Source organism: Geospiza fortis, unplaced genomic scaffold, assembly GCF_000277835.1.
Source record: "Geospiza fortis unplaced genomic scaffold, GeoFor_1.0 scaffold55, whole genome shotgun sequence".
Taxonomy (NCBI): Eukaryota; Metazoa; Chordata; class Aves; order Passeriformes; family Thraupidae; genus Geospiza; species Geospiza fortis.
The window spans coordinates 1,679,427-1,692,983 of record NW_005054308.1 but is presented as its reverse complement, the minus strand read 5'-3'; the positions used below and the strand labels follow the sequence as shown (position 1 = coordinate 1,692,983).

The 13,557-nt window shown below is 37.1% G+C and overlaps 1 protein-coding gene across 1 annotated transcript in view; it reads left to right on the top strand.

Annotated features, from left to right (window-relative positions):
* RAD50 (RAD50 double strand break repair protein) overlaps window positions 1–13,557 on the top strand; it is a 19,948-nt gene that overhangs the window by 5,845 nt on the left and 546 nt on the right. Inside the window, exons 11-25 of the mRNA XM_005418675.2 lie at window positions 737–919; window positions 1,129–1,286; window positions 1,962–2,137; window positions 2,238–2,475; window positions 2,967–3,156; window positions 4,008–4,134; window positions 4,756–4,949; window positions 5,257–5,367; window positions 5,860–5,952; window positions 6,047–6,160; window positions 6,953–7,080; window positions 7,866–8,090; window positions 11,175–11,260; window positions 11,675–11,817; window positions 13,146–13,279. Coding sequence (XP_005418732.1) covers window positions 737–919; window positions 1,129–1,286; window positions 1,962–2,137; window positions 2,238–2,475; window positions 2,967–3,156; window positions 4,008–4,134; window positions 4,756–4,949; window positions 5,257–5,367; window positions 5,860–5,952; window positions 6,047–6,160; window positions 6,953–7,080; window positions 7,866–8,090; window positions 11,175–11,260; window positions 11,675–11,817; window positions 13,146–13,279 — 2,300 coding nt within the window. The remainder of the gene's footprint in view (window positions 1–736; window positions 920–1,128; window positions 1,287–1,961; window positions 2,138–2,237; window positions 2,476–2,966; window positions 3,157–4,007; window positions 4,135–4,755; window positions 4,950–5,256; window positions 5,368–5,859; window positions 5,953–6,046; window positions 6,161–6,952; window positions 7,081–7,865; window positions 8,091–11,174; window positions 11,261–11,674; window positions 11,818–13,145; window positions 13,280–13,557) is intronic.

Here is a 13,557-nt window from a genome sequence, read left to right as displayed (position 1 = left end):
CCCCCCCCACCTTGATGTGTTTCTGCCCTTTTAATACCCTGTATGCTTTGTCTGTTCAGGTAGTGCACCCTTTGTAATAGTCTCTTCACTACCTTGTTTTTGTACAGTCCACACATAGAATGGCTGCTTCTGCTTGGTGAGTTGTAAACAGGGTGATTGCACAGCTGGCAAGTAGGAGGTTGGTTACTCTCAAATTATTGGGCCAGAAACTTTGAATTGAAAGTTCCATTCTACCTACATTTTTGGAGATAACTTGCCTGTGAGATGGACTAGTTGGTTATAAGTGTTTTATCTGATGAAGTAAGGTTACAAGCACTTGATGTTCCAGCTGAACAGCTGGTTATCCCTTTGTAGCCAAATATTTTATGTTTGTTAGCAGTATGTGAATTCTGCTTGACAGTGTTTTTTCTAACCTCCTCACTAGGGTAATTCCAAATTTAATATACAGTAGATACTAAAATACTAAGTATGAGTGAGCTTCTGGTAAAAGCATGAGCAAGCTGGGGCAGTGCTGCATTCCAGAACTGCATCCAGTATCTTCCTGTGGCTTTTCTTGCTCCACACCAGTCACAGCCTTTGTCCTTTTGCATTTATTCTTTACAAATCTTGTGTCCTTCCTGTAACAGCTACTGATACTGCTGCCAGGCAGCTGAAGAGGTTTCTTCTGTTTCCTTTAGCTAGCACTTTATTGATTTTTGTAATTATTGTGTCTTCTGGGCTTTTATTTTTTGTATAGGAACATGATCTGGAGACGGCTGAGAGGAACAGCAATATAGAAACACTGGAACAGGAAGTACAGACTCTGCAAAATGAGAAAATAAACCTGGACAAAGCTCTTAGGAGGCTGGATCAAGAGATGGAGCAGTTGAATCTGCACACCACAACCATTACCCAGTTGGAGATGCTGAAGAAAGACAAAGTAATGTTTTTATCAATATCTCATGAGAGGACATGAAATTGATACAGTACCTCCAACATTTGTGTATTTTTCAGTGTATTTGTGTGTTTATCAACAATCAGATGTAGAGCTTCTGTCTGACTTGATAGAAACTATTAGCTTAATAAATGCATTGATGGCTATAAACCTGAAGATAGGAAAATTTCATTTAAAATGCTTCATTTCCCCAGGCAGAGAAAGAAGATCAGATCAGAAAAGTAAAGTCAAGACATTCTGAGGAACTAACATCACTTCTGGGATACTTTCCCAATAAAAAACAACTTGAAGACTGGCTTCATGGTAAAAATAAAAAGATTAATCAGACAAGGGATACTCTTGCTAATCTGAAGTAGGTATTAATTTAAGAGATTATTTCTTCACAAGTTTTTAGTAATTATGAATTAAAATGTTGGAAAGTTTCATATGTTCAAAATACTTTTTACTTTAATTCCTTAGTGTTTATTTGGGTATCTGCAAAATCAGAGAAAACATCCTGCAAAGTTCTGTGATACAGAGCTGATACAGTTTGTGCTAGTTAATAAAATCACAATATTTGTAGTGTGTCAAAGACAGCACTAAAAGCAGATAGCAAAATAGTGATCTAGAACATCCTTAGTTCGTACTAATTCTAGCTGAACGAATGTGCCTGGGGCTGGAAATTGCTGGCCTTCTGATTTTCTGATAAGTCACAGAGTGGTTAGTGACTATATCACAAATTCATGTGTGATTACCTGTGATGTTCTTGGTTTCATTTAATTAGATACAACAATTATTTAGAAAGAGTAGGAAGTTTCTCATCAGTAATCATCTAGGAAACAAAAGGGATTTAAAATTGAACACTTGTGCTGTACTTCAATGAATACAAAGTTCATGCTGTAGATTGCATGAAAAATCAATAAAAAAGAACTGGTGAATAGTTCTCTAATTCCAATTTCAGATTAACTTTCCGTGATTTTTGATTTTGCTTAAACAGTGTAAATCTTTGTGTTCAGGTAATAAAAGTGTTTCTGCCTTGATATTTCAGCAAGCGACTGTCATCAGTAGAATATGATAAAACTTATGCCAGTAATGAGCTAAAAAAAAAAGAAGCCCAGTTGTCCAGTCATGAAGCAAAACTTTTTGATGTTTGTGGAAGTCAAGATTTTGACAGTGACCTGAACAAACTTCAAGATGAAATTGAAAAAAGTTCCAAACAGCGAGGTAAATTTGTATATAGCTTTAACTTTTTTCTCTGAAACACTAATTTAGCTGATTATTCACTGTTTATCCAACATAAGTGTTCTGTTTGTTTTTCACCCAGCTGTGCTTGCTGGAGCCACTGCAGTTTATTCACAGTTCATTACACAGCTGACAGAGGAGAACCAGTCTTGTTGTCCAGTTTGCCAAAGAGTTTTTCAGACAGAGGCTGAGCTGCAGGATGTCATCAGTGATCTGCAGTCTAAACTGCGCCTGGCCCCAGACAAACTGAAGTCCACAGAGTCTGAACTGAAAAGAAAAGAGAAAAAACGTGATGAAATGATGAGTCTTAAACCCCTACGGTAAAGTGCTTAGGAAACCAAATTGTTACAGGCTGTTTTCTCTCAAATGTGTGGGTTTTCATTATAAAAAATTATGCAGACATCAAGGAGGCTTTATTCTAAGGTTTATTAATTAATTTCAAAATGTCATTGTTGGGAGAAATATTTTGAGAGAATTTGAGAATGGGTGAGGATAGAGCTGTCCTTCACAAGAGGGCACTCTTGTTCAGTGCTGTGTACCTTCTCCTGAGTACTTGCTGTAGTGAAGTTAAAAACCAGAAGAGATTTTGTTTGCTTGTTTGTGTAATCTCACCTAAAATGAGGGATGCATTACCTTGGCTGGGTATGTAACATAAGCTTAGTTAAATGTGGGCAAGTTAAGGGGATACTATTTTAGCTAAATTTAGTCTTCCACTACTAAATCATATCACAGATTTTGTGATCTTGAATGTCTTCAATTTATGCTGCTGTTTCTGACCAAGGAAATTTTAGGGATTTATATTTTATTTTAGGCAAACTGTAGTTGAACTCCAAGATAAGGAAATTCCAGACCTGAGGAACAAGATCCAGAATGCAAACAGAGATTTAACAGGCCTGAAGGGTGAGATAGAAGAACAAGAATCACTTCTCCAGACAGCTTTGTCTGAGGAAGAAGGTGCCAAAGCACGTTTACAGGATATAACTCTGATGGAAAGGTATCAGGTATGCTTTGGTAACTTTTTTTAATACATAAAATGATATTCCTTTGCATTTAACTATGTAGTTATTCAGTAATAGGACATAACTTTGAGGTCCTTATTTTAAAATGTTTCCAAAGACAGTATAACCTACATGATCTTGCACTAATAAAACTTTGATTTACAAAAGGGGTATTTTTTGAGCACCACAGAGTCCCTTGAGTTCTGATTCAATTCTGTGCTATATGAACTTAAAAAAGAGATGTAATCCAGAACTGAGCACAACCATGAGTACACCTAAGTGTTTTCAGTCCTCATAGTCATTATAGGTCTCTATATTCCCAGCATCTTACATGTGTTTTCTGGTTCTGTACCATCTGAATATATGGTAAAGGGAAAGATAAATCCTGCACTTTTTATTATCCTGGCATAGGAGACCATTTTGAGCAGTCTTCATGGCTCTATTACCAACATGAAATCTTTGCTTGACTGAGAACCTTCAGAGGAGCAATTAGGAAACCTGGGGCCAGGCAAAGGACTGAGAGCATTTCACAAGGTGGAGATGTCAGCAGCTCCTGAGGCTCCAACAGTTCCAGTGTTGCAGGGACAGATTGCACATGGAACTGTCCTGAAGTGGGCTGGGGATGTTAAAGGCCTGTGCATCCTTATTGGCTGATTCCATCCACAATTAGGAATTCCAGTTCCTAGCAGCTGACATAATCCTACTGCTAATGATGTGACATTGCTCTGCAAGGGAAGGAAATTGGAAGCTCTTGAGTTCCTCAAGCCCTGAGCTTGTTCTTACGTGCCAAAGGTGAAAAAATACATTGTTAAAGACTAATTCAGTAGTAATGGTACTTTTCCTCATACTTTCAGACTGATATCCGGGATGTTGAACGAAAAATTGCTCAGCAGGAGGCTAAGCTGCTATGTGTCAATTTAAATAGGACTGTGCTTCAAGTAAGCAGAGAAAAACAAGAGAAAAAACAGCTGTGGGATACAGGTAGGTCCTACAAACCTGTTATTTCACTTTTTATTAAAAGTAATGTTCCAAAATTCTTACCATTAAAATTTTGGTTTATTCATTTTATGTTCTCAAATAACTTCATTCTCCTAGTTCGTTGTGGAAGTTTGCAGGCAGCCCCAACATGGGAAGAGATGGGAATCTTGACCCCATGTTTCAGAAGGCTGATTTATTATTTTATTATATATATTATATTAAAAGAAATTATATATTAAAACTATACTAAAAGAATAGAAGAAAGGATTTTATCAGAAGGCTAGCAAGCAATAGAAAGGAATGATAATAAAATCTTGTGACTGACCAGACAGTCCGAGACAGCTGGACTGTGATTGGCCATTAATTAGAAACAACCACATGAGACCAAACAAAGATGCACCTGTTGTATTCCACAGCAGCAGATAATTATAGTTTGCATTTTGTTCCTGAGGCTTCTCAGCTTCTCAGGAGAAAAATCCTGGCAAAGGGGTTTTTCAGAAAATATCATGGCTACAGTTCATTGTTACTGGTTTTTGGAGTTGTACCAGCTTCATTTAGAGACGAATTTTCATAAGGATTACAAAAATGGTTTTGATAACAGATTGACTCTGTTTTCATCTGCAGTTACCAGTAAAATTGAGTTAAATCAGAAACACAAGCAGGACCAGCAAAGCCAGATTCAGCAGCTGAAGAGTGCAGTGAATGAGCTCAAGGCAGAGAAGCTGCAGATTGTCAGCAGCATGCAGCGGCGGCGGCAGCTGGAGGAGCAGACTGTGGAGTTAACCACTGAGGTTCAGTCCTTATGCAGAGAGATCAAGGTGAGAAGTACTCTCAGTTATCTAATCCTTAGCTTTGCTGGCCTTGAAATAAAAAATCATAATCTCGTCATACTTAATATTGTCTCCAATCCTAGACAATGGAGTGGATTTTTAAATGTTTGTACTGTGTTGCTATTGTGTATCTTTGGGAATTTCCAGAATTTTTTAAATACATATTTTCATACTTCCTTTTTTAATACACACAAAAAAGAAATAATTAACCACGTTACATTTTTTACTCTTTGAAAAATTATTGATCTTCATCAGAATGTGAAAATAAAAACTACTTTTTCCAACTACTTTTCAGGAAGCAGAAGAACAGATACTTCCTTTGGAGGCAAAGTTAGACAAATTGCAGCACGAGAAGGAGGAACTAGTGAATAAAAGGACTGCAAGTAATAAAGAAACACAAGAGAAGGTTTGTTTGCTCTTGGCATAGCTGTGAGATAGGATTAGATATTGTTTTTTAGTGGATGGGAGCTATGGTACAGAGTTTGCTTTTAGGAAACATCAATGACACCCGGAGGTGCTTTAGGGAAGAAGAGGAACATGTCAATCAGGACATGAACTCAATTATAATTAACCTTTGGCTGTCTTGAAAAAAGACTTCTTGGGATATTTGGCAATATTTATTGGCTGATGGCCTTCAAAAGCCCTGCCTAAGTAGACCCAAGAGGAACAGCAAGGATGACCATCACCCATCCTTGCCAGGTTAAGTGGCCCTCACTTGTTTTGGGAAACATTTTCATGCTTATAAGAGGTACTGGGATTGTAGAAGCTGAAGACTTTATTAGAAAACTAAAGGGACTTAGAATAAGGAATTGTGGTAGTGTTATCCAGTATCTTTGATACAGAGCATATCTGTTCTTGGACAGAAGACAATATTTCATTTGATATCTTTTCTCTGCAGATGAATAACATAAATGAGAAAGTTAAAGATATAAACAAATATGTGAAAGAAATTGAAAACTACATTCAACAAGGAAAAGAAGACTATAAAAAGGTAATCTAAAATCTAAATATTTTTTAAGTCAGTAAAAAGCATCAAAATTACTTTTGTTTTTAAATCATATGCTATTTTCTTCATATTTCTTTAGCAAAAGGAGTCTGAACTTGAAGAAGTAAATTCTCGTTTGGCTGCCTGTGAGAAACAAAAGGAAAAGATAAGTAAAGAGATGGAAATGACCCGACAAGATATTGACACTCAAAAGGTGGATATATTGTTTAAAGTATACTTGGCATAGTTGAAATAATTCCTAGTTCTGGTTTGTCTGCCTAGGTCTGTAGTGGTGTGAAGCTTCCTTTTGGTTTATTTGATCAGTTGTTAGTCAGGATAGTTGCTATATGTGCATTAGGCTGAAAATAGTCTTGAGATTTGTATGTGGAAATTTAAAAACCATTTATCTCTGACTATCATCTGATGGTATTTCTAAGAGTTAAGTCTGGTGGGATAGAGTCAGCATTTTCAGGAGTATCTTTATGTGGAGGATACATGCCTTTATAAGTAAAGTACAAACTGCAGGTACCAAAAGTTTCTTGCTACTCAAGATTTATCATGTACTTTGAATTCTTGTGTATATGTTTCAAATACTGTTTATACTCCTTATAGGAAATATGTCCTTCACCATTCTACCCTTTCAGTTGCTGTCTACTGTTGTAGAACTGCAATAGGGGACTTAGTTAAATCTGTCCTTGGTGAAAACCACTTGTCCAGAAATCCATGGTTGAAACATGGATTAATATTCTTAAAAAGAATCAGTCTTGTGTTCACTTGTGACAGTAAACACTGCTAAGTGTTATTCCAGTTTGAAAGATGGAAATAATACTGCTGATTTCCATTTTACTCTATTTTTAGGACAGTGTAAGTTCTCCCTGTGATAATTTTTGTTGTTTTCAATTATTTTATGCTTGCAGCATGTTTCAGAGTTGTGCAGAACTGATACATAGTAATTGATAACCAACATACTGAAACATTATACAATTTCTTGTTTCTTTGGAGCTAGATCCAGGAGAGGTGGCTGGAGGATAATCTCACTTTGAGGAAGCGGAATGAGGAGCTAAAAGAAGTTGAAGACAATATAAAAAAACTTATGAAGGAGATGGGAGAAATGAAAGTCCCCCAGATGAAAAAGTAAGCACCTTCAAAACAGAATGGTGTGCTTTACACAAGAATTCATGGAACATCTGGATATTGTAGTCACTGTGTTTCAGGGTGTCTGATCCTCTTTTTATCCCATTCATCCAGGCCACCTTCTCCTTCACAGCTGTGCTTGGTTCATATCCCTATGACAGCAATGTGAATGACTGTGAAATTATACAGTGCTTCTGGCTAGAAGTAGATATATCTGCTCATACCTGTTCCAATCCAATCCTTTTCATGATGCTTACTGAGAAATCTGCATTTAAATAATTCATGCTTCTGGATGAGAGTATTTAGTTTTTATTTTCAGTCTGCTAACTTAATTCCCAGCAGCAAATTTTATGTTTACTTCAATAGTTTAGGAATAATTGCTTAGATAATAAACACTTTTGAAAAGTAATTAGCCCTTTGCTGGTTCTTGTATGTGAAATATTTATTTAGCATGCTAGAGCTTACCCAATAATTCATCTTATTTTTTTCAGTCTCCATCTATAAAATTAATTTTTTTTTGTTTATACATGTAGCACTTCAGCATTTGAACTTGACAACTTGCTTCTCCCACTCAGAGTAGTGATTAGAATATATTCTTAACAAACTTAAAACTATTTTTATTTCAATAATGCCTTCATTTCAGTGGCATTAGTACTATAACTTTAACTGTTACAGACTTTATAGATATGATACAATGAGCCGTTGTCCAACATAAAATTAGAACCCTGATTAAAAAATTGAAACGCTAAGTACAAAATACATGTGTATCATTTCTGGTTTGACAGTGAGCAGAAGCATTTGGAGGAGAAAATAGAATCTCTGAAAAGGAACCATCACGTGGCCCTTGGCCGCCAGCGGGGCTTTGAGGAGGAGATTGTTCGCTTCAGGAAGGAGCTCCGAGAGCCACAGTTCAGAGATGCAGAGGAAAAATACAGGGACATGATGATTGTCATGAGAACAACAGAGCTGGTGAACAAAGATCTGGACCTTTATTACAAGGCTCTTGATAAGTAAGTATTGTCAAATGAGGGTGATTCTTAAATGTTTTCATCTTCATTGGTATTGATAACCTTGATGCAGAAGTGTGGGGGTCCCAGTTGTTGGTTTCTCTGGGTCTGGATTGAAGGCACTTGAGATGGTAGTTCATGTTTGGACTCAAGTGTTTATTATTAGTTTATTATCAGTAAAACAGTCTCATTACTGTGAGTTCAGCAGCTTTTCATTAGAAGGCACAAAATGGCCAACAATCTCTTGTTCCAAGCTCTTTTGAGACTAAACTATCCAATTAAGAACTGACACTTGGATTATTTTCCCTTTTAACCCAATAACTGATCCCAAAGAGCTGCAGTGTGGACTTTTCTGCCCAATTACAAAATGCCACCCAAACCCATGAAGAAGAAGGAAGAAGAAGCATGAAGAAGAAGTCCAGGATGACACCCTGTGCCCTCCATCTTGCTTCCATCCACAACACACTAAAAATCCCCAAACCTCAATTTCTCACCAAGCGATACACTACTCTCTATAATCTATTTCACACTTTTGTGGATTCCAGTCTATCTTGAAGTCTAGGAAACTTTCTCCATGAATGAGGGTCAAAGTCAGTGCTCCCCTGGGGGTCAGGGCACCCCAGAGCAGACACAGAAACATTCCCAGTGCCCTGGGTTTCCACATCAAAGCAGCTTTCAATTTCAGGTTTCCAGGGTGACTTAGAGGAAATTAACATGATTCCTTGAGAGACATCATTTCTCTTCATATATTCTGACATTTAAATATTAAGAAAACATGAGGTATAACTTCCTAAGTAAATTAATGAAACTACACTGGAAACTGCACAGGATTGGTGTGATGTAGGAAATTTGTAAGTTAATGTGTATAATGTACATATATTAAATGCATTCATGGTAATAATTAGAATTTAATACAGTCATAGATAAGTCTGATATTTATATTCCCAATTTTCTGAAAGACTTATTTGGAGCTTTGATTGTACATGTTAGGACTTATATTTGCAGTACAGCAGTAGGAGAGAGATAAGGAAAGGTGAGATTGATGTTTAAATCCTTCATTTTTAACCTGAGCCCTTCTGCTTTCATTTCTATAGCAATAGATTTTAGCATCATCTGGTCATATCTTAACATGAGTAAGATATGCCAGGTAAATTTCTTGTTTCCTGTGGCATTTTCTCAGGTAAATAATTGTGTTTTAAAGAATATTACAATGTAGAGGGTTTTTTGCCCTTTTCCAGTGTGGGTGGTTTTGTGCTTATATAGAAGAAAGTAAGGTCATAAGAAACATATCTGGCATTTGATGGAAAGTGTAGCAAGTTTGTTCTTGTTTCTGTTTCCTCTGGAAGCTTGTTAGCTAGTCCTGGACTGACTGGGCAAAAAGAGCATCTCAAAATTGGTAACCATGTACAGAATAAAACATGTGGCTCCCTAAAAACCCTGTTTGTTTGGTTATCATGATGGAGTAACAGTGAACAACTTGATGGACAGTGGGAGAGGATTTTGGAATCAGTGAATACATTCCAGGAAACAGAAAACTGGTGCTCAGTGGCAGAAAGATAAATATTAGGATTGAAAGAAGAGAAAGGAAGATAAACATTTTGGCCACTGTAGGAATTGTCAATACACCCATGTCTTGAATAAAGTATGGAATTTTGGCCTTCTCTTTAAAAGGGTTTGCTAGTGCTGGAAAAGGAGCACAAAAGAGAAATTACGTGGTTGAGGATACAGCATAATGGTCAAGAAGAGAAACAAAATAAATGAGAACTTTCCAAGTTGAAAGGACATTCTAGAGGAACCCTTTTCTAAGCTGGTTTGATAATAACATTAAATAAAGTAAACATGATATTAGAATGTAAGCTAATCCAAAATCTTTGTGAAGATCTAAGTTATTCAGAGCATGTATAAGTCTTCCCTTTCAGTTGTAATGGAAATGCACTCCAAGAATTTCCTTTTTAGATTTTTTTTTGTATGGTGTCAAATCATCTATTGTTTCTATTTAAGGCTAAACAGGAAAACAGTCTTGTAATTTCAAGAAAAATAGATAAGCATCACTTAGCGGTAATCGCCTGAAAAATCAGCAAGGCAAAATGCTAACTCTAATGGCCAGAGCTGTATCTATGACTGGGAAAACCAACATTTTTGGCTATCAGATGATATTTATTGACTCTATTTAGAGATTTATGATAAATACTGATGAGAAATGCATTCTTGGGCCTAAGCAAATAGTTGAAAATGCTTCATTTTTACTTAACAAAACCTATCAGAGTTGATACATCAGTATTCCCCAGAACAGGTGGAAGAGCATAGGTAGAAAAAGCATATGTAAAAGTCCATTTCAGAAGGATATTTTATTTCCAACTCATTTTTTGAAAGAGGACATTCCCATAAAGCGAGTGAGCATTTCTTTCATTACAGAGTATCTTGTCTGTAAAAAGACAAGTTAGAAATGCAGTGTCCTGTCCTTTTCTGAGTGTTTTGTAAGATTTAATCTGTTAATAAACTAAAGTCATGCTGCTATGTTAAACAGAGAAATTAAATTATAAGTTATTAATGATATCCTGTGTTACTCTTGCTGCTGAAAAGTATTTCATGTCATAGTGCCTGTTTGGGTAATTACAAATTAAATTTTCAGTAGGAATTCTGTGCTCTGAGGAGACTTCAGGTTCTCCTTTCCTGCTGTTGTTTGCCTTGTTGGCAGACTGTGCCAGAATAACACTCCTGTTCCGGAAAGCTTAACATCAGATTCATCTTCTTGGTGTCAGGCTGAAAATAAACCTCACACATAAATCATAAATCTCTTTAAAAGTCAGGTAGAGTCATTCTCCATTGAGTAGCTGCAAATATATTTGTTGTCATTACTTCCCTACTTCTTAGAACTGAGTTGCTTGTGAGCACAGAATTATTTACACAATGGCATGTTATTACTCTTTAGGTACTTCTCTGTCCAAAACAAATTAGTATTTTCTCTATTTTTAGTAAAAGTATTAAGGAAATGGAAAGGGAGCTGCCACCTGCCTTAAAGCCCCTAGCAGTCCATAGCAGTCCATGGTTGCATCGCTAAATTTTACGTTTTTTGCTGGTTTTTAGAGCAATAATGACATTTCATAGCATGAAAATGGAAGAAATTAACAAAATAATTCGGGACCTGTGGCGAAGCATTTACAGAGGACAAGGTATGTAATAATATTTTTTAAAGTTTTACCCATATGTATCCATTTGATATTGGGCACTGCATAAGGAAGAGTGTTTGTTTGTAAGATGGGAAGTAGCTGGTTCCATTCTAAAGGCTGTATCTGTCCTTCACCACTATAATCTTTTTATTGCACATTATGTAGTAACATGCAGAATAAATAGAGTTAATTTTCACTTCTCTGTGTTTTCCAAAGGTCAGGTTTCTTTGTCATAGGACAGTGCATGAGTTCATTCCTTCCATTTTGGAAAAGTTAATTTCCAAGATGGATCTATCAGTGGGAGTTCTGAATGCAATTTTTATTGTTACTACATATTATACCTCTCATCTCCCACTAATCCTATGATATTTTTCAAGATTTTTGATAATGTATGAGCTGTCTCCTTCCCATTTTCAGATATTGAATATATAGAAATTCGCTCTGATGCGGATGAGAATGTCTCAGCCACTGACAAAAGAAGAAATTACAATTACAGGGTGGTGATGGTGAAGGGAGATACAGCACTGGATATGAGAGGAAGGTGCAGTGCTGGGCAAAAGGTAATGGCTCTGTCTTCAGTACACAACCACAGGGATGCTGAAACCTGACTCACATCAATGCAGAGGAGTCCGGTGACCAAAGAACAGCAGCTCCAGCTCTAATTTATTATTGTGTACAACTTCCCTTCACTCTCTCTGGGTGTCACACAATATGTGACTCAGCATCTGACCCCTGCTTTGGGCTGCCAAAATCCATTGTTTCAGATGGGCATCATGCTGATGCCCTGCAGGAGTGAAGGGTTTGACTTCCTCTGTCCTCAGGTTCAAGTCCTCCCATTTTGTCTCTTCCTGGTTACCAGTGAAGTTACCTCAGCTTCTGGTCTATCAACTTGATTCCTCTTTTTTTTTCTTTGTGAGCCCTTGGTCTTCTTTTTGTACCTGCATCTACTTCTAAGTTGATAGGATCTCTCTTCCTCCAAATTATGCTGCTTTCACCTGCTGCTGACTGCAGCCTTTCAGTTCATGTCACCAGTATCACACCTAGCCATACTTCCAGGCATTGCATTTCCTCCTGTGCTGTCAGCTTGCAGCTGTGTGTGCTGTCCATTCCTCTTCAGTAGCCCATCGGCCAAGCTGCCTGATGACACACCAGCTGTGACAGTACCTGTGGTCAGAGTTCATCACAGTTAACCACACCACACATGCTGAGGGTTCTTTCCACATGTCTGTTCCATTAAATGTGTCCTCTCCTGGAGTACTTTAGGATGTTGCGTTAGAGTCCTATGTAAGTGAGAGTGAAACTTGAACAAGTTTCTTAGCTGAAGTTCTGAGAATTCTTCTTTGATGATGAAATGTGATGCCAGCACTCATGATCATTGGAAAATATTTTTGGCAGCGCAGTTTCCATTGAGTGTTCTGTAGTTTTTAGTAGTTCAGGAGATCTTGTAAATATGATTACGCATCATTTGATGCAAAGCTAACATAGAAGGTGGTAAATCCTACTGTCTTCCATTATTGTAAGAAGTCTGGAGTTCAGTAACTCAGTAATATGCCGACAAATTTCCACCTGCTGCAGTGGGGTGGGCTGGAGCAGAGTGTTGGGGTAATGCAAATGGCAGTGTCATAGCAGCTTTACCTCAGATCAGAATCCTTACTTCCAGTGTCTTCTGAATTTTGAGTACTTCTTTGTAGAGTCAATCTTTGAATTCAAACTAGAAGTTTCAATGTAGTTTTTCAGTAGTTATTTACTGTCATTTTGTGAACTGTCAGCACATTGTTCTGTAAACTTCAGTCACGGTTTGTAATGGCATTAAAAACAAGTTGTTTCGTGTAGATCCTCTTTAAACAGTTTGAAACTTGAGATTTTTGTGCTTTTTCTTTTCCCTCAGGTGCTTGCTTCTCTCATCATTCGCCTTGCTCTAGCAGAAACATTCTGTATCAACTGTGGCATTCTGGCCCTGGACGAGCCTACGACCAACCTTGACCGAGAAAACATCGAGTCCCTGGCACATGCCCTGGTGGAGTAAGTGAGCTCTCCTTGTAGTGCTTTACAATGGGTATTTTTCAATACCCATTTGGCATTATATTTTAAGCTGGCATGTCTTTGTTGTGAGTAGTTTTAGATTCCATCTCTATCTGGAAAAGAAAAAGGTATTTCTTATATAATTTCAGGGGGTTTTTTATGTGGTTAAAAAGAGTGGGTAATCAGCATTAGATTACTCGATGGTTCATATCATTCATTATCAATATTGAAATATTTTAGTGCTGTGTATTGGCAAGTTCTCTGATGCTGGCATGGGC